Genomic DNA, 21,038 nt, shown 5'->3' with positions numbered 1-21,038 from the left:
CACTGTCTTTACATCACTTACGCGGCCCACTCAGCGTACTTCGTCTGACGGGGCGCAGGGGCACAGCCACCGAGACAGACCTCTACCCCACGCCGTGCACTGCGGGGGACCGCCCGGCGCCTCGGGTCGCGCCCCTAGTCACTTACCATGTGTGGCAGCTGGATATTAGCTAGACTGTGAATTAAGGACTGGCTCAGGTTGGCCAGCTCATGGAGAAGGGACTCGTTCTGCTGCTCGATCACTTTGTTCTCCTCTTCGATGGTCTTCAGGCTGCTCTCCATCGTGGTGATCTGGAACGCACAAATTGGGGTGACATGTAACACAAGGCAGGCCGCCGTCTGCCCGCGCCAGGAGAAAAGCCCTTCTGCTTTAACAGAAAGGCTTCCGTGGCCAGAGCCGGTCATTTTAAGGGTTCGGTTTTTACCCTTCAACTCATTACACTTGCAAGTTCGGTAACCGGACGCTGGGGCTCAGCTTTCTGGGGAGGGGTTCATGGGCTGTGTCAGCTGCTACCCAGCGTTTGCAAAGCTCTGCTGTCCTCACCCATGGCCTATCACAGGATGACATCTCCGTCAGCCACTCTGACCCTCCCCGCCGCCGGGGCCACCTCCTTCCAGCCCGCATCCAGTTCTGCCACAGGGAGGTCCTGAACTGTGATTTACTGGAGAGGCGGGTCACCGTCTTGTTCACAGGTGCCAGGTGCCCTGCGTTCATGTCCCTGCTCCCTGCGGCTCCTCGGGTGGAACAGGCAGACGCCCTCCTTATCTGCAGGTGGAGGGACGAGGGCCGCATTCCTGCCTCGTGGGCAGGCCTATTCGGCTTCCTGGTATTTGCCAGAGGGGATCTAACTGTCCTCAGTCTCCCTGCCCCCCTCCAGCCAGGTGACCCGTGACTGACACAGCCAGGTGCGCCCATAGGCGGACGGAGGGGAGCTGCCCCGACCTGTCTGGGCTGCAGGGTGCACAGCCAGGACCAGGCAGGCCCGGCGCGGGGACCGAGGGCACCGTCAGGGCCCAGGACACGGGGACATGAGCCCGGGCCCTCACGTGGAAACTGCCTTTCCCCTGAGTTACCTTAAACGCCCCCCAAAGTCTGCCCCCCACCGTTTCTCATGGACGGATCCCCCGCTCCCGTTAGCCGGCCTGGTGCTTTCCCAGGGAGCCAAGAGACGGGGGTCGAAGGGCTGTTGCCTCCCCCGCACTAGGGTGAGTCAGGCCGACTCTGGGTTGTTTTCTGGAAAACAGAAATGACAGGACGTGCTCTGGGAGCATCTCCTGGAGAGACGTGCACGGTATTTGCGCTAGGAAGACCTTTGTTATTCCTGCACTTCTGATCCAGTCAGGGGTCCCCACTAAAGTGATGTACCCCAGAAACGTCCTGGATTGCTCCCCTGCTCTGGCTGCCTGCCCTCAGGCCCTGTTACCCTGCCCCAGGCCCTGCCTCCCTGCCCCCAGGCCCTGCCTCCCTGCCCCAGACCCTGTCTCCCTGCCCCAGGCCCTGACTCCCTGCCCCCAGGCCCTGCCTCCCTGACTCAGAGCCTGCCTCCCTGCCCCAGGCCCTGTATCCCTGCCCCCAGGTCCTGCCTCCCTGCCCCAGGCGCTGTCTCCCTGCCCCTAGGCCCTGTCTCACTGCCCCCAGGCCCTGTGTCCCTGCCCCCAGGCCCTACCTCCCTGCCCCAGGCGCTGTCTCCCTGACTCAGACCCTGCCTTCCTGCCTCATACCCTATATCCCTGCCCCCAGACCCTGCCTCCCTGCCCCCAGGCCCTGCCTCCCTGCCCCCAGGTCCTGCCTCCCTGCCCCAGGCCCTGTCTCCCTGCCCCCAGGCCCTGTCTCACTGCCCCCAGGCCCTGTGTCCCTGCCCCCAGGCCCTACCTCCCTGCCCCAGGCGCTGTCTCCCTGACTCAGACCCTGCCTTCCTGCCTCATACCCTATATTCCTGCCCCCAGGCCCTGTCTCCCTGCCACCAGGCCCTGCCTTCCTGCCTCAGACCCTGTCTCCCTGCCCCAGACCCTGCCTCCCTGCCCCAGGCCCTGCCTCCGTGCCCCAGACCCTGCCTCCCTGCCCCCAGGCCCTGCCTCCCTGCCCCCAGGTCCTGCCTCCCTGCCCCAGGCCCTGTCTCCCTGCCCCCAGGCCCTGTCTCACTGCCCCCAGGCCCTGTGTCCCTGCCCCCAGGCCCTACCTCCCTGCCCCATGCGCTGTCTCCCTGACTCAGACCCTGCCTTCCTGCCTCATACCCTATATCCCTGCCCCCAGGCCCTGACTCCCTGCCACCAGGCCCTGCCTTCCTGCCTCAGACCCTGTCTCCCTGCACCAGGCCCTGCCTCCCTGCCCCAGGCCCTGCCTCCCTGCCCCAGGCCCTGCCTCCCTGCCCCAGGCCCTGCCTCCCTGCCCCCAGGCCCTGTCTCCCTGCCCCCAGGCCCTGCCTTCCTGCCTCAGACCCTGTCTCCCTGCCCCAGGCCCTGCCTCCCTGCCCCAGGCCCTCCCTCCTGACCCAGACCCTGCCTCCCTGCCCCAGGCCCTGTCTCCCTGCCCCAGGCCCTGCCTCCCTGCCCCAGGCCCTGCCTTCCTGCCTCAGACCCTGTCTCCCTGCCCCAGGCCCTGCCTCCCTGCCCCAGGCCCTGCCTCCCTGCCCCCAGGCCCTGTCTCACTGACCCCAGGCCCTGTCTCCCTGACTCAGACCCTGCCACCCTGCCCCAGGCCCTGACTCCCTGTCCCCAGATCCTGTCTCACTGACCCCAGGCCCTGCCTCCCTGCCCCAGGCACTGCCTCCAGACCCAGACCCTGCCTCCCGACCCAGACCCTGCCTCCCTGCCCCCAGGCCCTGTCTCCCTGTCCCCAGGCCCTGCCCCCCTGCCCCCAGGCCCTGTCTCCCTGCCCCAGGCCCTGCCTCCCTGCCCCCAGGCCCTGTCTCCCTGCCCCAGGCCCTGTCTCCCTGCCCAAGGCCCTGCCTCCCGGCCCCAGACCCTGCCTCCCTGCCCCCAGGCCCTGCCTCCCTGACCCAGGCCCTGCCTCCTGACCCAGACCCTGCTTCCCTGCTCCCAGGCCCTGACTCCCTGCCCCCAGACCCTGCTTCCCTGCCCCCAGGCCCTGTCTCCCTGCCCTAGGCCCTGCCTCCCTGCCCCCAGGCCCTGTCTCTCTGCCCCAGGCCTTGTCTCCCTGCCCAAGGCCCTGCCTCCCTGCTCCAGACCCTGCCTCCCTGCCCCCAGGCCCTGACTCCCTGCCTTCAGGCCCTGCCCCCTGACCCAGGCCCTGCCTCCTGACCCAGACCCTGCCTCCCTGCCCCCAGGCCCTGTCTCCCTGCCCCAGGCCCTGCCTCCCTGCCCCCAGGCCCTGTCTCCCTGCCCCAGGCCTTGTCTCCCTGCCCCAGGCCCTGCCTCCCTGCCCCAGACCCTGCCTCCCTGCCCCCAGGCCCTGACTCCCTGCCTTCAGGCCCTGCCTCCCTGACCCCAGGCCCTGTCTCCCTGACCCCAGGCCCTGTCTCCCTGACCCCAGGCCCTGCCCCCCTGACCCCAGGCCCTGCCCCCCTGACCCCAGGCCCTGTCTCCCTGCCCCAGGCCCTGTCTCCCTGCCCCAGGCCCTGTCTCCCTGCCCCAGGCCCTGCCTCCCTGCCCCAGACCCTGCCTCCCTGCCCCCAGGCCCTGACTCCCAGCCTTCAGGCCCTGCCTCCCTGACCCCAGGCCCTGTCTCCCTGACCCCAGGCCCTGTCTCCCTGACCCCAGGCCCTGCCCCCCTGCCCCCAGGCCCTGTCTCCCTGCCCCAGGCCCTGTCTCCCTGCCCCAGGCCCTGCCTCCCTGCCCCCAGGCCCTGACTCCCTGCCTTCAGGCCCTGCCTCCCTACCCAGGCCCTGCCTCCTGACCCAGACCCTGCCTCCCTGCCCCCAGGCCCTGCCTCCCTGCCCCCAGGCCCTGCCTCCCTGCCCCCAGGCACTGCCTCCCTGCCCCCAGGCCCTGTCTCCCTGCCCTAGACCCTGCCTCCCTGCCCCCAGGCCCTGTTTCCCTGCCCCAACCCTGTCTCCCTGACTCAGACCTTGTCTCCCTGCCCCTAGGCCCTGTCTCCCTGCCCCCAGGCCCTGTCTCCCTGTCCCAGGCCCTGTCTCCCTGACTCAGACCTTGTCTCCCTGCCCCCAGGCCCTGTCTCCCTGCCCCAACCCTGTCTCCCTGACTCAGACCTTGTCTCCCTGCCCCTAGGCCCTGTCTCCCTGACTCAGACCCTGCCACCCTGCCCCAGGCGCTGTCTCCCTGTCCCCAGACCCTGCCTCCCTGCCCCAGGCCCTGCCTCCCTGCCCCAGGCCCTGCCTCCAGACCCTGACCCTGCCTCCCTGTCCCCAGGCCCTGTCTCCCTGTCCCCAGGCCCTGCCCCCCTGCCCCCAGGCCCTGTCTCCCTGCCCCAGGCCCTGCCTCCCTGCCCCCAGGCCCTGTCTCCCTGCCCCAGGCCCTGCCTCCCTGCCCCCAGGCCCTGTCTCCCTGCCTTCAGGCCCTGTCTCCCTGACCCCAGGCCCTGCCTCCCTGACCCAGGCCCTGCCTCCTGACCCAGACCCTGCTTCCCTGCTCCCAGGCCCTGACTCCCTGCCCCCAGACCCTGCTTCCCTGCCCCCAGGCACTGCCTCCCTGCCCCCAGGCCCTGTCTCCCTGCCCCCAGGCCCTGTCTCCCTGCCCCAGGCCCTGCCTCCCTGCCCCCAGGCCCTGTCTCCCTGCCCCAACCCTGTCTCCCTGACTCAGACCTTGTCTCCCTGACCCCAGGCCCTATCTCCCTGCCTTCAGGCCCTGTCTCCCTGACCCCAGGCCCTGTCTCCCTGACCCCAGGCCCTATCTACCTGACCCAGGCCCTGCCTCCCTGACTCAGACCCTGCCTCTCTGTCCCCAGGCCCTGCCTTCTTGACCCAGGCCCTGTCTCCCTGCCCCCAGGCCCTGCCTCCCTGTCCCAGGCCCTGCCTCCCTACCCCCAGGCCCTGCCTCTCTGACCCCAGGCCCTATCTCCCTGCCCCCAGGCCCTGTCTCCCTGACTCAGACCCTGCCACCCTGCCCCAGGCGCTGTCTCCCTGCCCCAGGCCCTGACTCCCTGTCCCCAGATCCTGTCTCACTGACCCCAGGCCCTGCCTCCCTGCCCCAGGCACTGCCTCCAGACCCAGACCCTGCCTCCCGACCCAGACCCTGCCTCCCTGCCCCCAGGCCCTGTCTCCCTGCCCCAACCCTGTCTCCCTGACTCAGACCTTGTCTCCCTGCCCCTAGGCCCTGTCTCCCTGCCCCAGGCCCTGCCTCCCTGCCCCCAGGCCCTGTCTCCCTGTCCCAGGCCCTGTCTCCCTGCCCCAGGCCCTGTCTCCCTGACCCCAGGCCCTGTCTCCCTGCCTTCAGGCCCTGTCTCCCTGACCCCAGGCCTTGCCTCCCTGACCCCAGGCCCTGTCTCCCTGTCCCAGGCCCTGTCTCCCTGATCCCAGGCCCTGTCTCCCTGACCCCAGGCCCTGTCTCCCTGACCCCAGGCCCTGTCTCCTTGACCACAGGCCCTGTCTACCTGACCCAGGCCCTGCCTCCCTGACTCAGGCCCTGCCTCCCTGACTCAGACCCTGCCTCTCTGTCCCCAGGCCCTGTCTCCCTGCCCCCAGGCCCTGTCTCCCTAACTCAGACCCTGCCTCCCTGACTCAGACCCTGCCTCCCTACCCCCAGGCCCTGCCTCCCTGTCCCAGGCCCTGCCCCCCTACCCCCAGGCCCTGCCTCTCTGTCCCCAGGCCCTATCTCCCTGCCCCAGGCCCTGTCTCCCTGACTCAGGCCCTGCCTCCCTGCCCCCAGGCCCTGTCTCCCTGTCCCAGGCCCTGTCTCCCTGCCCCAGGCCCTGTCTCCCTGACCCCAGGCCCTATCTCCCTGCCTTCAGGCCCTGTCTCCCTGACCCCAGGCCTTGCCTCCCTGCCCCCAGGCCCTGTCTCCCTGTCCCAGGCCCTGTCTCCCTGCCCCAGGCCCTGTCTCCCTGACCCCAGGCCCTATATCCCTGCCTTCAGGCCCTGTCTCCCTGACCCCAGGCCCTGTCTCCCTGACCCCAGGCCCTGTCTACCTGACCCAGGCCCTGCCTCCCTGCCCCCAGGCCCTGCCTCCCTAACTCAGACCCTGCCTCCCTGACTCAGACCCTGCCTCCCTGCCCCCAGGCCCTGCCTCCCTGTCCCAGGCCCTGCCCCCCTACCCCCAGGCCCTGCCTCTCTGTCCCCAGGCCCTATCTCCCTGCCCCCAGGCCCTGTCTCCCTGACTCAGACCCTGTCTCCCTGCCCCCAGGCCCTGTCTCCCTGATTCAGACCCTGTCTCTCTGGCCCCAGGCCCTGTCTCTCTGCCCCAGGCCCTGTCTCCCTGCCCCAGGCCCTGCTTCCCTGCCCCCAGGCCCTGCATCCCTGCCCCAGCTGTGGGAGGGCGAGGCTCAGCGCCCCCCCTCTCCTGCTCTGGGAGGGGCAGGGAAGAGGAGGAGGCCGATGCTGTCCTCTTAGATCCTTCCTGGAGCAACGATGGGTACCGCTGCGGCAGCGATGCCCAGTGTTAGAAAGGCCAGAGCTAGCTCTGGTAGAAGGTGTCTGTGACGGAAGGCGCCTGCATTGTTCGTTCTGTCCCCATCCTGGAGTGAGGGCACCAGAGGCTGGAGAAAGCCCAGCTTCAGGACCACCAACCTTCCAGCACTTTCTGAGACAAGTGGGGACGTTATGTGTGCCTTGGCCAAAGGTTAGAAGGCCAAGGCACTCACGGGGCTGGCGGGTACGTGGGCTACTTGGCCGCAGCCTCATTTGTCCCTGAGCGCCGCGCGGCCAGCTGAGGCTGCTGGGAATTGGCGGAATGCTCTGCTGCTGAGCTGACACCAGGTCCGGACGGCTCGGCCACGCTGCAGGCTGCCTGTCCTTCATGACACGCCGCCCCCTCCCACCCCGGCGACCGCAGGGCTCAGGGTCCTCCCATCACTTGCAGACGCTGGCCTTCCAGAGAAGAGGAGCCACCCGAGGGACATCGGCCAGGACAGTGAGAATACACAGCAAACCTTAAAACTCATTTTTGACATCAGAGGTAAGCAGATGCCTGGTGGAGCACAGCACGTCGGATGTCAGAGAGCCCTGAAGGGTCCCTGGCGACCTGCATGGGGACAAAACGGCCAGTGGGGGGTGACCGGAGCAGGCATGCTCTGGGGCCCCTGGGAAGCCGGGTCTGGGAGCGTGGTGTCTGGCCCCGCGCCGGCCCCGTCCACAGGCGGGAGAGCTCTGCTGGTCAGACCTGGGGGAAAGCAGCGTTTCCCAGGGGTCACAAGTGTGTTTTGTCACCCTCCTGCACAGAAAAGGGATTCTGAGTCCTCGGGATTGTTGGAGTGCGAGCAGGACTGATGAGGCTGCTCAGGCTGTCACCCTCGGGAGCAGAACCAGAGTCGGGGCAGGTGTTTTCACTGGATCTGGTGAAATCAGTCGTGGCTGAGGTGGGGGCGCGGGGTGTTTGTGTGGCCCTGGGGTCCTCTTGGGGCCAGCACCTCCGGCGGACCTCCGGCCGCAGGCTGATCACAGCCGGGCGTTTGGATAAATGCTACGGAAATCTGCCACCCGTTCCAGGCGAGCCTTTGGCCAGGTGAGCGTGCTGAGCCAGGGGCCAGAGCACAGCCTAGACGAGGCTGCTATGGGCGAGGAGGTGGGTGTGAAAGCGACCCCACGTAGAGAACGCCCACCCTTTGTGCTTCCTTCCCACTCACAGGCACCCATGAGGTCCCTTTTGGGCGTTCTGGTGGGGACACAGCCTGAGATGCCCCTCCCTGGAGATGGGGTGCCACCGCGGACAGAACCAGCCCGCGGCTGAGCTGCAACCACTACCTGGTGTCCTGAGGCCAGACCCGGACCCTACCAGCCACACTGTCGGCTGCCAGGAGGGTCTGCAGGGGTGGGGGGCATGCAGCCCCGCTTTCTCCCAGTATAGAAGTGCCTGGCCGTACCTGTGACCTGCAATGGCGGCCCAATCCCAGAGCCCACGTGGCACCGGGACCCCAGGCCGCTCTGGGAGAGGCGGCAGGGCGCGACGGGCACAGCCTGGGACTCAGGGACAGGAGGCTCTGAGCTGCAGCAGCTTGGCCATCCGCCCCGGCTTAGCCAAGGGGGTCACCGTGTGCGTCAGATGGCAGTGATGACACTTACCTGGTTGACCGCTGTGAGTACAGTGGGGCTACGCACCACAGCCTCACAGTCAGGCATCCAGCGGATGCTCAGTAAAGGCTGTTCCCTCCCTCCCCCCTCCTGTCACTGGGCATCTGGGCCTGGGACCCCCATGAGCTCGCAGCCTTCCACCCGCCCCCGGGGCCACGCTGCCCTTCTCTGGGAGCTTCAGCTCTCTCCCTAGCACAGCGGCCGCAGGGCATTAGGGCCGCCTGTGTCCTGGGAAGGAAGCAGCTCATCTGCAGGCACAAGCGGCCCTCTTGGCAGCACTCCTTGCCGACCGCCTCTCACTAAAGCGTGCGCGGGCAGAAGCCGGGCGGCAGTGGCCACGGTGCGTCCGCGCGTTTTGCTGCCAAAAGCAGGGTGCGAGATGAAGGGGGGCGAGGAGCGAGAGGAAGGGGGAGCACGCGTCCCGGGGCCGGCGCCTGCGGCTAACATTTAGGGTTTCAAAAACTGTTACCTGAGTCCTCAGTTTAATCATGTCGGCCTCCATCTGCGAGTTGGACTCGTTGAGCTCCTTGATTTCCTCGTCTAGCTGTTTGATTTCCTCGTCATTTTCTATACCTGTGGGGGTGACAGGACTGCGTTAAAGCCATCGAACGTGAAGACGGAGTTAGAATTTTGACTTTTCTTTGTTCTTTTTGTATTCGGAACTGAATCTGCTGGACAAATATACTCTTGGGTTAAAAAAAACAGTGACAGTTCACGTGGCCGTCCAGCCCTCCCGCTGCCCTCCTCGCCATCACAGCACCTACACTGCGGAGAGAATCAGCGGAGCACACGCGACCCCCCCGCACCGCGCGCCGGCCCAGAGCCGCTCTGTCCTGGGGTGGGTGACCTGCTTCAGCCCATCACCTGCCTCCTTGGTCTGTCCCCTGTCTGTCTGTCTGTCTCTTTCTCTGCCACCCCTGGGGGATGTGCCAGGCTGTGCGCGGATGCACCCTCACCAGGCCCAGCCCCGCTGCCCACAGGTGGCCAAACCCCCTGACGCCTGGGGTGCTCAGGGCCACCTCCCGCCTGCGCTGCAAGGAAGCCTCGTGCTGGTGGAGGCAGGTTTCAGGGGCCTTCTGAAGGGCTCTCCGCACGGAGGACATTTAACTGATGTAAACAACTCCTCCTTTTGAATGCAGAAAACGCGCCTCCACCGACAAGGCTGGGGTGGTGGCAGCCTTGTGTGTGCCCTGGGGGCCACGCCGGGCGCCTGGGCTGCTTGCTGGCGGCAGGACACGCCAGGGAGGGAACAATCCGGACCCTCCGTCGTTCTGGCCATTGGGTCTCATGCGGCTGAATGTACTCGGGGAAGAAGAGCGGGACGCCTGCAGATGCCATCACCTTTGATAACCCGGGACACGGGTCACAGGGCACAGCAGGGGATGCTCATGCAAAGCCACGGGAAAGGCACGGAGCCCAGGCCTCGGAGGTCCCAGGGCAGACGCCCTTCTGTGGGTCTGCAGACAGAAGGGGTGCGGCCACCTGGGAGGGAAGGCCCGAGACACGGAGGGACACTGCAGAGGCCCGGTGAGCAGGTCCTTCGTCCCGAATCTCTTCCCACAGACCCGCCTGGGGATGCGTGGATCCTGAGCCTGCCGAGGTCCATCCCCCCCACAGGGACCGGCTGGGGCTCGCTTGACCCCAAGCCTGGGTCTTGCAGCCCTGGCCCCACCGCAGAGGCCCTGGGTGCGCGTCCCCGGCCTTTGTGTCCCCGGGTCCAGAGCAACTCTGGTCGCCATCAGATGCATCTCCGGAAGCAGTTCACGGCTCCCAGGAAAGCCTTCCAGCGATGGGGTGTACCCTTTCTCAGGGGCGGGCTGTTACATTTTCCCCCTTTCCACATGAGACCAGACTCTGTGGCAACTTTCACAATTAGGAGTTGGGCTGAGTGAGTTCCTGCATGTAATACTTTGCACTCTGGAGACTCGTCCCGGGAGGTGGCCACCGTAATTATTGGACCGCCCGAGGCCTAAGCATCCTGATTTGTAAGCCCTTTATCCCCTAACCGGGGCTCACCACGCGTTCCTTTAAGTTGCAACCAGCCCAAGCTCGAGGACGTCTCCGGTGTGCACGGGGCCATGGCAGTCTCCACGCGACGGCCCCTCCGTGCCTGGGGCTGTGCTGTGTTCCGAGGGAATTTCTGCTCGGATTTCTGAGTGGGTCCTTCATGTCGTATTTCTTCAGTGTTTCAGGTGTGAACAATCTTAGAACTTCTCTCTTCGCAGCCGTGCGTGATAGTTCCCGCGGAACAGAGAACTGCATGCGCGCGAGGGGCCGTCTCGGGTTCTGGAAGCACGGCAGACTTCCTGCTCTCTCCCACCCCCGAGGCTGGGGTCTCTCCAGTGTCACACTACTTTGAAAGACACCGTTATTCCCTCAGAAGCTCTCTTCTCCGGGCCCCTGCAGTGGGGGACTGTCTCTCCCCAGGGTCTCTCCCAGGGCCGTGTGTGAATGCACTGCCCAGAGCAAAAGCAATCATCAAACAAAAGGACAGGTTTCTTATATCCGTTAGATAAGAATTCTAATTTTTTATGTATGTATCGTGGCTTAAAGTGTCAAAGAGTAGACCTGTTGCGTTTTGAGAAGGTAACCACCGTGGTGGACCCGCACCGGACGGCTGGTGCAGCTCCTTTCCGGGACCGTCATTGGATCGGGACATTGATTTTGGTTACTTCCTGATAGCGCGGGTGATAAATGTTCTGTGCGCATGCCTGTTCCCAACATCAAGATAGCTTGTTTCCACTGAGAATGTACGAATGGAATTATGAACGAAACAACTCGTTTCGGGATAGGCCGTTTGGAGATCACCACGTAATCATAAAGCCCAGAGAACTGTGGGGGAAATAGTGGGCCTAAGGATTGCAATGAAATCATCTTAATTGCCTTGTTAGACATGCTCTATCCATGGTAGCTGATATGAAGTGAAGCATACAGAACAGCCCGAAATGTCAACATGTCCTGGGCCTGTATTCTGGCAAATGCAAGCTTAGAAGTTGGATAAAGGTCTGAGAAGAGCACGTGGTCTCCCCAGAATATGGCTGAAATCTTGGAGGTCCATTCTACTGATCTGAATTTTTACAAAAGAGCATCCAAAAAGACTACTTTCTATTTAACTTTCATGGGCACCAACACGTAAGCAGAGGCAGAGATCACACAACTTGGGATAGATATTTCCTGAAGGCTGGATGTATTTCTGAACCGCCCTGGTGCAGGGTTTGAGAAGTCGGGGGGTTACAGCCTGGGATCTGAAACATGATGGACCTGGGATCTAAATCCATGTCCTTCCACTTAAGAGTTTTGTGATGAGTAATTTTCTTAGTTCTTCTAAACCTCCAAATCCTCCACTGCAGAGTGTCCCTCCCTGACACAGTGGTAGGAAGAGATAACTAAATCTACATAAGACACCTGACTCAGTGGGACTTGCCAAGCGGCGGCTAGAGAAGACCGTTGAACATCAGGAGTTGCCTCAGAAGCCAGAGGCCCCTGAGCATCCGTGGTCTCCGTGCTTACCTGCCCGAAAAGTGGCATGGGCTGGTTTTGTCCTGCTAACTCAGTGCTGCGAGCTGACAAATCATTAAAGGGAAGAGAAAGAGCAAAAATATGGTATGTGGTCTAGCGCAGTGGGCCTCATTTTTTGTTGAATTAAAGAATTAAAAAAAAATTTCTTTTTATAAGTCTTAAAGTTGTCCTCTAAATTTCTTATTCTAAATTTTAATAGTTTCATATATATGAAACTATTAAAAGGGTCGCCTGCAGCCTCCTTGTGCAACAGCAGTCACAGCCCTTTCATATATATGAAACTATTAAAATTTAGAATTATATATATTTAGAATTATATATAGAATTACATATATATATATATAAATGCAAAATTGTATGCTGCAGAGCACCTTAAATATATGTCCATCAAAACCTGGACCAAGATGTTCGGTTCGTAAGATTTACGGGAGATGTCCACTACATAAACCAACCGGCTGATCACGCGTCATCACCAAACCAGTCTGCAGTTCAGATCAACTTCCTGAGGAGGTCATTTTAAGTCCAGTGAAACTGCAGCAAGGGTCGCTTGGTGGCCTTCCCATCTCTGATCTCCCCTCTGGGAGTGCTGAACAATGGACCCGTGAGCATCAGCCGTTCTGCCTCCAGGAAACAGGAGCAGGGTGCCCGCCGTGTCTCCCCATGAGGCGCTCGCGCCCGGCCCTCCGGCACTCCGGGCTGCACCCCCAGAGCCCAGCCATCTGGGCGCCCTCTTGGGTGCCAGCAAGCACTTCGGCCCAACTCTGAGCAGCCTTTCTCTCATGAAGGTGGGGCAAGCAGCACGCCGGGAGGGGCAGGGAGAACGGACGGACCCTCAGTCCCCTGGGTTCAGGAGACCGTCAGGAGGAATTTGAGTGTCTGGAAACGAATTTCCTTAAAGCCGCGAATGTGCGCCTGCCCCTAGGACACCCTGAGGGCCCCAGGGCTCCGCACGAGGCCCACTCCTGGAGAGGGGAGAGCACTGGACCTGGGAGCGCAGACCGGGGTGCAGCGGGGACGGAGACTCCACCCCGGGAAGCCAGGGCCCTTGGCCTGCTTGTTGATGCTTGTGTCTCAGGGCGACACCCACAGGCCCCGCGGGGCCCTCCCCTCGAGGGCGGCTAGGCTGAGCTAAACGTTTGTAACTACCTGCCGCAGGTGAGGCCGCTCGCTGCGCAGGGGCCCGACAGAGGGTCGCTGCAGCCTCCTTGTGCAACAGAAGTCACAGCCCTTCCCTCGGCTTCCTGTCTTCCGTGATAATAGAGGAAAGAAAAAGGAGGGCTTATCTCATTTCCTTCTGGGCAAAACCCAACAAAAACCCACCACAGAGCCAGGGACAGCCCCACTGCCGTGGCAATGCAGGCGGGCGGGCAGGGACGGCAGGCGGCCTCGGTAACGTCTCCCCACACCGGTTGCTCTGGGAGCTCATTCAGTGGGAGAGAAATCACAGTGACCTTGTGCGGGAACAGGTGAGAGCAGACTCCTCTCCAAGCTTGAAGAATGAGATCGAGGAGGAGGAGGGAGGGCAGGGTGGACCAGGGACTTCAGGGCTTCAAGGCCACTTAGAACAGTGCCTTTCCAAGCAGGTGCACACTCGAGGGAAGGCCCTGGGAGCCCAGAGCAGGGGCTGCCCAACCACGCCACGGTGGTCTCCTTGAGGTCTTGGCGCTCCGTGCAGGCCAGGGTGTGGAGGGAGGGAAGCTTCCGGACACGTGTGTTAGGAATGTGTAAGAGCAACACGTAAGATTCTACACTCCAGATACTCAAGGAGAGAGGGATGGAGCTAGGGAGCACCAAAGCCAGATCTTTTGATTCTGAAGGATGGGCAAAGAGTTGCTGAGGAAGGCGGGGTGCTCACGCCCTGTCCCCCGAGGAGCAGCAACGCGCTGCCCCTGAGGTAGCCACACGGGGCGCGGGCGATGCCTGACTGTCCACGTCCTGCGCCACAGCCGTGGCACGGAACGAAGCGGCCCCCGGGCGTAGTGAGAATGACCCTGGTCTGCACAGACGAGACACGACAGGCTGCAGCCCGGCCCCGGGCTCGTGGAGACCCGCCTGGACCGGCTTCCACGGCTCGTGCTCTGGGCACGGAGCGTCCTCGTGGCACGCACGCGCTCACCAGAAGCCGCCGCAGAGAGCCAGGCTCCTGCCCGGACCCCGGGATCAGGCCTCCCGTGTCCAGGCGCAGACCCGGGCGCCGTGTGCAGGTCCCCGCGGGACGGAGCCATCCTGCCGCCTCCTGGGAGGTGGCCCAGACCGCCGCGCGTGCTCCCGTCCCCGAGAGAGCGCTGGTTCTGCGGGCAGCCACGCCCGGCGTGGCCAGAGGACTCTGGGTTCCGCTGCCCCTCGGAAGAGACATGGCCCTTTGTGGTCCTGAGACGCACACCCCGCGACTTCCCGCCGACGGAACGGCCCCTCGTTGGGGTTTGCGGATCCGCTCGTGTTTCCTTTCCTTTCCTGCTCTGCGCTGGCCGCCCAGCTCACGGCTGCCTCCTTCGCTGACGAGTCAGAAGCTGACAAAGCAGACCCACTGGCCCATGGAGCCTTGCTTGGGCACAGGGTTGTCTGGGGGGACAGGCCACGCGGGGCGTTTTGGAAAGAGTGTCGGGGCGGTTTCTTCCGGGGCAATGAGCGCTGCCCTGAGACGCCCAAGACGAGCGACGTGGTGGGCCTGGCGCCTCGGGGAGGCTGCCCCACACGGGGCCTCAGGTTCGGGCGACCGTGCGGGTCCCAGAACGTGTGGGAGGTGGCGCTCGGTCTAACCACGCTCCCTGCCTCCGGCAGCCAGCACCAGTCCAGCAGAAGCCGGAGGCTGGAGCCCACGCCAGCAAGACGCAAACACCATGACCCTCGCCATCTTCCGGCCCGTGGTCAGCCACACATTAAGGACTGTGTAGTGCAAGCCACGCACAGAGGCCCTGAGCTGTGGTCAGGGCCTGTCATGAACGGTCAGGTGACCGGTGGAGGCCGCGGGGCCCTGGCCCCCTGGCCTTCCCGCGAGGGGAGGCAGCCTCACGCAGAGCCTCAGCACAGGAGGCCAGGGTCCACGGGGCCAGAGCCGTGGCACGCAGCTCCTGGGATGGGTCCAGGGACTTCGCCCAGGCGTGACCCACGTCCTGCAGCGCTTGACGCCCTGAGGAGCCCACAGTGAGGGCAGTGCCTGCCCCAGCGTCACGGTCGGCCCGGCTCCGCATCAGCCCCCTGCTCACAAGGTCCTCCTGCCCCCCAAGGCCACAGTTTGCTGAGTGGCTGCAGATGACGCTCCGTTCCGTAGCCCCTGGAGTGACGTCCTCTGGAGTGTCCGCCAACCCCGAGTTAGCTGCCACCCCTGGGCGCCTCTGCTCATTTTCATCGGCCCGTCAGTGTGTACGCTTGTGTTGCATGTATTTCTGCTGGAAAACACCCTCCTGCATGCACAGTGTTGCTTCATGAACTCTGACCTCACGGCCAGCAGCGCATGACTTGGCGTGGACGGGCTCACCTAACACACCCGTGTCCCCTTGGGTGCCTTGCAGCCCTGGTGCAAGGAGCACTCGCCTGTGCCACGCGTGGGGGCCTTTCATGCAGAAGTCACCAACAAAAGCTCCCCAAATTTGGAAAAGGTCCCATTTAGGAGACTAGGAAAGGACCCTGTTACAGGATGAGTGTGGTCTCGTCTCCTCAGCCAGCAGACACTTCTCCCGCCCTGCCACATCCCCAGGGACCACGAAAACACCACGAGTACTGACTTTGGGGTCCCAGAGGGGCTCTGCCGCAGGGGGGGTTTACAAGGATGAAGCTGGGCCCCTGGCCCTCCCGGGGGGCCCCTGCACTCTGTGCCCAGGGGCGCCCACAGGCACGTGGAGGGAGATGGTGCTTGTGCGTGGTCAGGCCCGTCCACTGGGAGGCTGAGCATGGAGGGGACAGGAGTGCTGTCCTGGACTCGGCCCCTGCAGGAGGGCCTGGGGGCAAAGGCACAATGGGGGGCTGCCGGGGTTCTGGGGAGCAAATCACTGGGACTGTCAGGGGTCCCAGCAAGCGGTGAGTTTGGGGATGCCCCTCCTCCAGCGAGTGGACTAGCTTCCTAGACGTGGACGGAATAATCCCGCCCCGGCTCTCGAAGCAGAAAGGCTGCCACCGTCTGGGGCTCCGTCTGGGCGGGACAGGCCGGGGCTGGGGCCGCGGCGGCCGCCCCAGGGAGGGGTGCTCACCATTGCTGGCCCGTTGTCGGATGGTCAGCATCTGCTCTCCAGACAGCTTCGCCTTCTTCATGGCTGACGTGGCTCGTGGGCACCCCGACAAGCTGGGGACAAGACACAAGGGAGCATGAGTTATGGGTCTCTGAAGAAGAGCCCCCAGCCCTGCAGCGAGAAGAGTCAGGAGCCCGGCACGTCACCGAGGCATTTTATCAGACTGGTTGCCGGCAAAGGGCTTTGTGGCAAAGGGAAATGAGCCCGAGCGGCGGACGCCGTGTGGCCCACTCCCTGCACATGAGGGAGGCTGCGTCTGCCTGTGGATCAGGGGCAGTTCCAGGCTGACACACGGCTGGTCGGGGCCTCAGCGGAAGTCACGGTGGCCGGGCTCCGGCCGGAGCAGACACGCCCTTCACCGCATGCCTCCTGGGGCCGCTTGGGGTTCTCTATGGAGCGACTATCTGGAAACTTCCTTACTGTGGAAAGTGTCAAACTTACACAAGGCCTGAATTAAGATTTGCTTTTTAACATTCAGATGTAGAAAGATCGAATAATGAGCTCAGCCTAGGTTCAACCGTTCTGTCTCACGGCACATCCGTCTCCCCCTGCCCTGTCCTGCCTCCAGTAGATTTGGGGGGGGGGGGGTGGCAGCAGGTGTAAAAACAGAACCTCAATATCATGACCTCACTTGAAGGTTTAAAACCTGTTTGCTGCTGACATCAAATGTGCGGCCTCTTTGCAAACTTCCCCGCCGCCCCTGACGTTGCTAACGCTGGTCGTCTCTGGGAGCCCACGCTCTGCACCTGAAATGGGTCCATGCGCCTGACCACTGTCTTCTCAGGACGGCTCCCGTCCCTCCTTCCCTTTCGTGCTGTGTATGCATGGAGGACGATTCTGCGTCCCGAGCACCTTCTGTGGCCCCGAGCCTGGGCTGCATCACACCTGCCCCTGGGGGGCTCACCCCTCACACTTCCCCGGCCACCATGTGAGGGCACCCCAGGGGCCCCCGGCCCTCGTGACATGAAAACTGTACATTTGCACACGGCTGTATATCCAGTATTACATGTATATTTACATCACACATGCGTTTCATCCGTAATTCGGTGCCAGATGGCCCCTGTTCACAGCCTGTTGGGGGCTGATCTATACCTGTATCCATCCAACACCCAACGGCAGTGTGGATTATGTGGTTATTAGCAATAACTAGTATTGTCCACGTTAATGTAAGGATGCTTTCCAAGTATCCTCACACAGATTCTCTCACAGTTCGCACCGATGTCTACGTTGTCTTTGATAAGCCATCGGTGAGGGGTCTGTGCTTGGTGGCTGCACCGGAGGATCCGGGAGATGCTGAGTCATCTCTGCCCCTGTCGCTCGTCCCGGGACCATGCTGCTGTGAACCATTTGCTGGTGGTGTTTCTAGATTGACAGGCGTGAGTCCCCAGGGACCCTGAGGTCCCTCTCCTCCTCCGCCCACCTCCAGCGTCTTCTCAGGACCCTGCGCCCGATGTCCGCAGGTGCAGTTTGTTGGTGTTTGTGTCTGCCCCCCCCGGCCCCGCTGTTACAAGGCAGTCCCGGCCCGTCTCCAGTCCCTGGCTCTCGGGAGGGTGCCCGGTGGACGCGGCCAGTTTGCATCCTGGTTGTCTTTCCCTATCTGTGCTCATCGGGGCTGTTTCTCAGAGGCCGTCTCCTTGCCAGCCTGGTCCAGAGGCTCCCATACACTCGGCATCTCCCCGCCCGATCGTCCTGTCCTGAGAACTTAGTGATGACAGTGGGTGGGCGCACAGCAGAGAAGGGGAGGGGTCGGTGAAGTGCAGCCAGCAGAGCAGACGCGCTCAGGTCCTCCCGTGGGTTCCTGCAGTGCTGGTCCCAGACCTGAGCACCGTTTAAACACGGACTCCCAGAGCACACTGATGTGCAGAACCCGCTTTGATCTTCCCTCACTTCTCTCAGTTTGCAGGTGACGAAAGAGCCAGCTAGGGATGCAGACGATGGTGTCATTGCAGGAGGCGTCCCCCGAAGCTGGGACACTGAATCGGGGCAGAGACGGGCCCACGGAGCGACGTGCTTCGTTCAAGCACAGGGACTGCACGGTCCACCTGGGTCCAACGTGGAAGCGTCCGCTGGCCCTGGCCTGCGTGCAGGGCGGGTCTGTGTGCATCCAGTGGCAGCTCGCGCTGACCTCGAGTCCTGGTGTGCTGGCTCCTGGGGCCCCGGATGGCTGGAGGACTCAGGGAAATGTCCCACGTCTGTCCCCTTCGAGGAGTGGACCCCGAGCACTCAGTCTGGTTCCCTCGGAGACCCAGCGGCCATTATGGAAACTCCTCTAATTAAAACTGCATTGCTCCGAGTCGGGGTTTGGAAAGTCTCAGAATCTTAGTTCTGGTCCCTCTGGGCACCAAATAGCTAACTGGTGGCCCCCGCAGCTTGCAGCCCCGAGGCGTCCAGCTGCAGCAGCAGCCCAGCACGGCCAGGGTGGGCTCCAGGCAGGCGCTTCAGAGGGAGAGAGGGAGGCAGACACTTGATCGGGACGCCCGCCCCACAGGGACCTCCTTCAGGAGAATCCGTCAGCTGAAAAGAGCTTTGTACGTGGACGTGTCCGGGAGGCGTGGTTATAGAGACGTAGAGGCGGGGAGCCTCGTCCATTCAAGGGACACACAGGCTGGCTTGCGAGCAAACCGGCACGTGCGGTCCGGAGGCTGTTCGCCGCCCGGGGAGCGGCTGGGCAGGGCCTTCAGAGACGCAGGACTCGGACGAGTCGCGCAAGGTGGTGCTGGTGGCTCAGCACCTCGCCTGGAGGGACACTCCCGCGGCAGACAGAATATTTCAAGCCGAGTTTCACCACCTCAACGCCGTATTTTGCTTTTTACGGCCTCACCTTGCTATCACGGCCCTCTTACGATGTAACATCCCACTCGCGAGAGAGGAGACCAGTCGGTGCCGCTGGGCCCGCAGCACAGACCCCAGCTAACACTCTGGGTTACAGCCGCACCGGCTTCTGCCAGCCGGCTCATGAGGACCAGGCTTGGCGTGGGTGGCCGGACACTGATGCCACGGTGTGGAACGCCTCCACGGGGCTTGCTTCCTGGCACTCCAGGGTCTTAAGACGCCCAGCCCAGAACGTGTGGGGACAGGGCAGACGCCGGTACACTGCCCGTGGTGAAGGCTGGCCGCCCTGGCCAGAGGGTCACCCGGCCCGTGGCCGGAGGGTCATCAGGAGGGAGGGTCACCTGGCAGGAGGGTCATCAGGAGGGAGGGTCACCCGGCGGGAGGGTCATCAGGAGGGAGGGTCACCTGGCAGGAGGGTCACCCGGTGGGAAGGTCATCAGGAGGGAGGGTCACCTGGTGGGAGGGTCATCAGGAGGGAGGGTCACCCGGAGGGGGGGTCACCCGGCGGGAGGGTCATCAGGAGGGAGGGTCACCTGGCAGGAGGGTCACCTGGTGGGAAGGTCATCAGGAGGGAGGGTCACCCGGCGGGAGGGTCACCTGGCAGGAGGGTCATCAGGAGGGAGGGTCACCTGGCAGGAGGGTCACAGGGCGGGAGGGTCATCAGGAGGGAGGGTCACCTGGCAGGAGGGTCACAGGGCGGGAGGGTCATCAGGAGGGAGGGTCACCTGGCGGGAGGGTCACCCGGCGGGAAGGTCATCAGGAGGGAGGGTCACCTGGTGGGAGGGTCACCCGGCGGGAAGGTCATCAGGAGGGAGGGTCACCTGGCGGGAGGGTCACCCGGCGGGAAGGTCATCAGGAGGGAGGGTCACCTGGTGGGAGGATCACCCGGCCGGACGGTCATCAGGAGGGAGGGTCACCTGGCAGGAGGGTCATCAGGAGGGAGGGTCACCTGGCAGGAGGGTCACCCGGTGGGAAGGTCATCAGGAGGGAGGGTCACCTGGTGGGAGGGTCATCCGGCGGGAGGGTCATCAGGAGGGAGGGTCACCCGGCGGGAGGGTCACCCGGTGGGAGGGTCACCTGGCAGGAGGGTCACCCGGCCGGAGGGTCATCAGGAGGGAGGGTCACCTGGCAGGAGGGTCATCCGGCGGGAAGGTCATCAGGAGGGAGGGTCACCCGGTGGGAGGGTCATCAGGAGGGAGGGTCACGTGGCGGGAGGGTCATCAGGAGGGAGGGTCACCTGGCAGGAGGGTCACCCGGTGGGAAGGTCATCAGGAGGGAGGGTCACCCAGCGGGAGGGTCACCCGGCAGGACAGCCTGGGGACAGTGTCCTAAGCCCCGGCGCCAGCCCCCAGCCCCCAGGTGGCGCCCGAGGAGGGTTTCTTGCCCTGGTTCTGCAGCTCTCTGGGGATCCTTTTCCAGCATGTGCCCTGTCACGGTCACTCTGGTTCCTCGATGGAGCCTTGTCAAAGCTCATCCCCTGGAGACGGAAGCTGCTGACCAAGGCCTGGAGCCCTCAGCGCCTGTGCCCGGCGATGCTTCCCCTGCCCTCTCCATGCTGAGTCTCTTTCCTCGCTCCTCTCTTCTCCCACCTGCTGGAGACTCCTGTTAGCCAGCTGGAAAGCCCCACGGATTCTTCCTCTAGTTTTTAAAAATTGTCTTCTTTTCTCATTTTATAATTTAAGAGAGATTTCCTCAACTTTACACTCTAACCTTCTAACTGAACTCTTTATTTCACTTGTCTTTGTTTCAAAGATATCTTTCTTGTTTTCTTGATTTTTCTTGGATTATGAAGAGACTAAGTCATACTCTTCCATTTATTCTCCTTTTCTATCGGATGACAAATTAAAAAAAATTTCGCTTTCCAGAAATGTCTGTTTTCTCCAAGGTTTTCTTTCTTTTTTGAAGGCTGTTTTGCTTTCTGCCATGTTACTTAGTGCTTCCCTTAAATGGCTGGTTGTCTTCCGAGTATCTCCCGCTGAGGCCTGTCTCGGGGGCCTGCAGATTTCTGGGGGGGCTTCGCTCCTGTCTGGAGGTCGTGGGGGACACACGCAGGCCGAGGCTGTGGTCACAGCAGCTTGGGAACCAGAGGCGGAGGGCCTCACCCTGCACTGGGCATTCCTGCCTCCCGCCCCCTGGGGTCCCGAACGTGGAGCGCCCCTTCCGCTGGGCGAGGGGGGCGCGAGGCTGAGCATCTGGAGGCCCACTCTTCCTACAGAGACTTCCACTTCCTGCTCTGTTTCCGAGGCTGCCCTGAATCCTGCCGCAGGGTCCTGGGGCCACACACTGCGTGCTCACGCCTGGCTTCCACCCCCGTGCGTCCG

The 21,038-nt window shown here is 63.2% G+C and overlaps 1 protein-coding gene and 1 long non-coding RNA gene across 3 annotated transcripts in view; one reads left to right on the top strand and one right to left on the bottom strand.

The window, feature by feature from the left end:
• MYT1L (myelin transcription factor 1 like) overlaps positions 1–21,038 on the bottom strand; it is a 161,520-nt gene that overhangs the window by 4,810 nt on the left and 135,672 nt on the right. Inside the window, exons 19-21 of the mRNA XM_045884010.3 lie at positions 15,847–15,938; positions 8,610–8,713; positions 147–290 (exon numbers count right to left, since the gene is read on the bottom strand). Coding sequence (XP_045739966.1) covers positions 147–290; positions 8,610–8,713; positions 15,847–15,938 — 340 coding nt within the window. The remainder of the gene's footprint in view (positions 1–146; positions 291–8,609; positions 8,714–15,846; positions 15,939–21,038) is intronic.
• Positions 3,722–19,066, top strand: LOC123850793 (uncharacterized). 2 transcript variants are annotated; one of them, XR_010405415.1, is made up of 3 exons: positions 3,722–7,028; positions 7,292–7,574; positions 17,782–19,066. It is a non-coding gene; the product is annotated as an uncharacterized LOC123850793 (long non-coding RNA). The 2 variants fall into 2 exon arrangements; XR_010405414.1 differs by lacking the exon at positions 17,782–19,066 and adding an exon at positions 7,698–11,823.

Source organism: Mirounga angustirostris, unplaced genomic scaffold (genome assembly GCF_029215605.1).
Source record: "Mirounga angustirostris isolate CCGP_5_RB_7025 unplaced genomic scaffold, mMirAng1.0.hap1 SCAF_10, whole genome shotgun sequence".
NCBI lineage: Eukaryota > Metazoa > Chordata > Mammalia > Carnivora > Phocidae > Mirounga > Mirounga angustirostris.
This window is presented reverse-complemented; position numbering and strand designations above follow the sequence as displayed.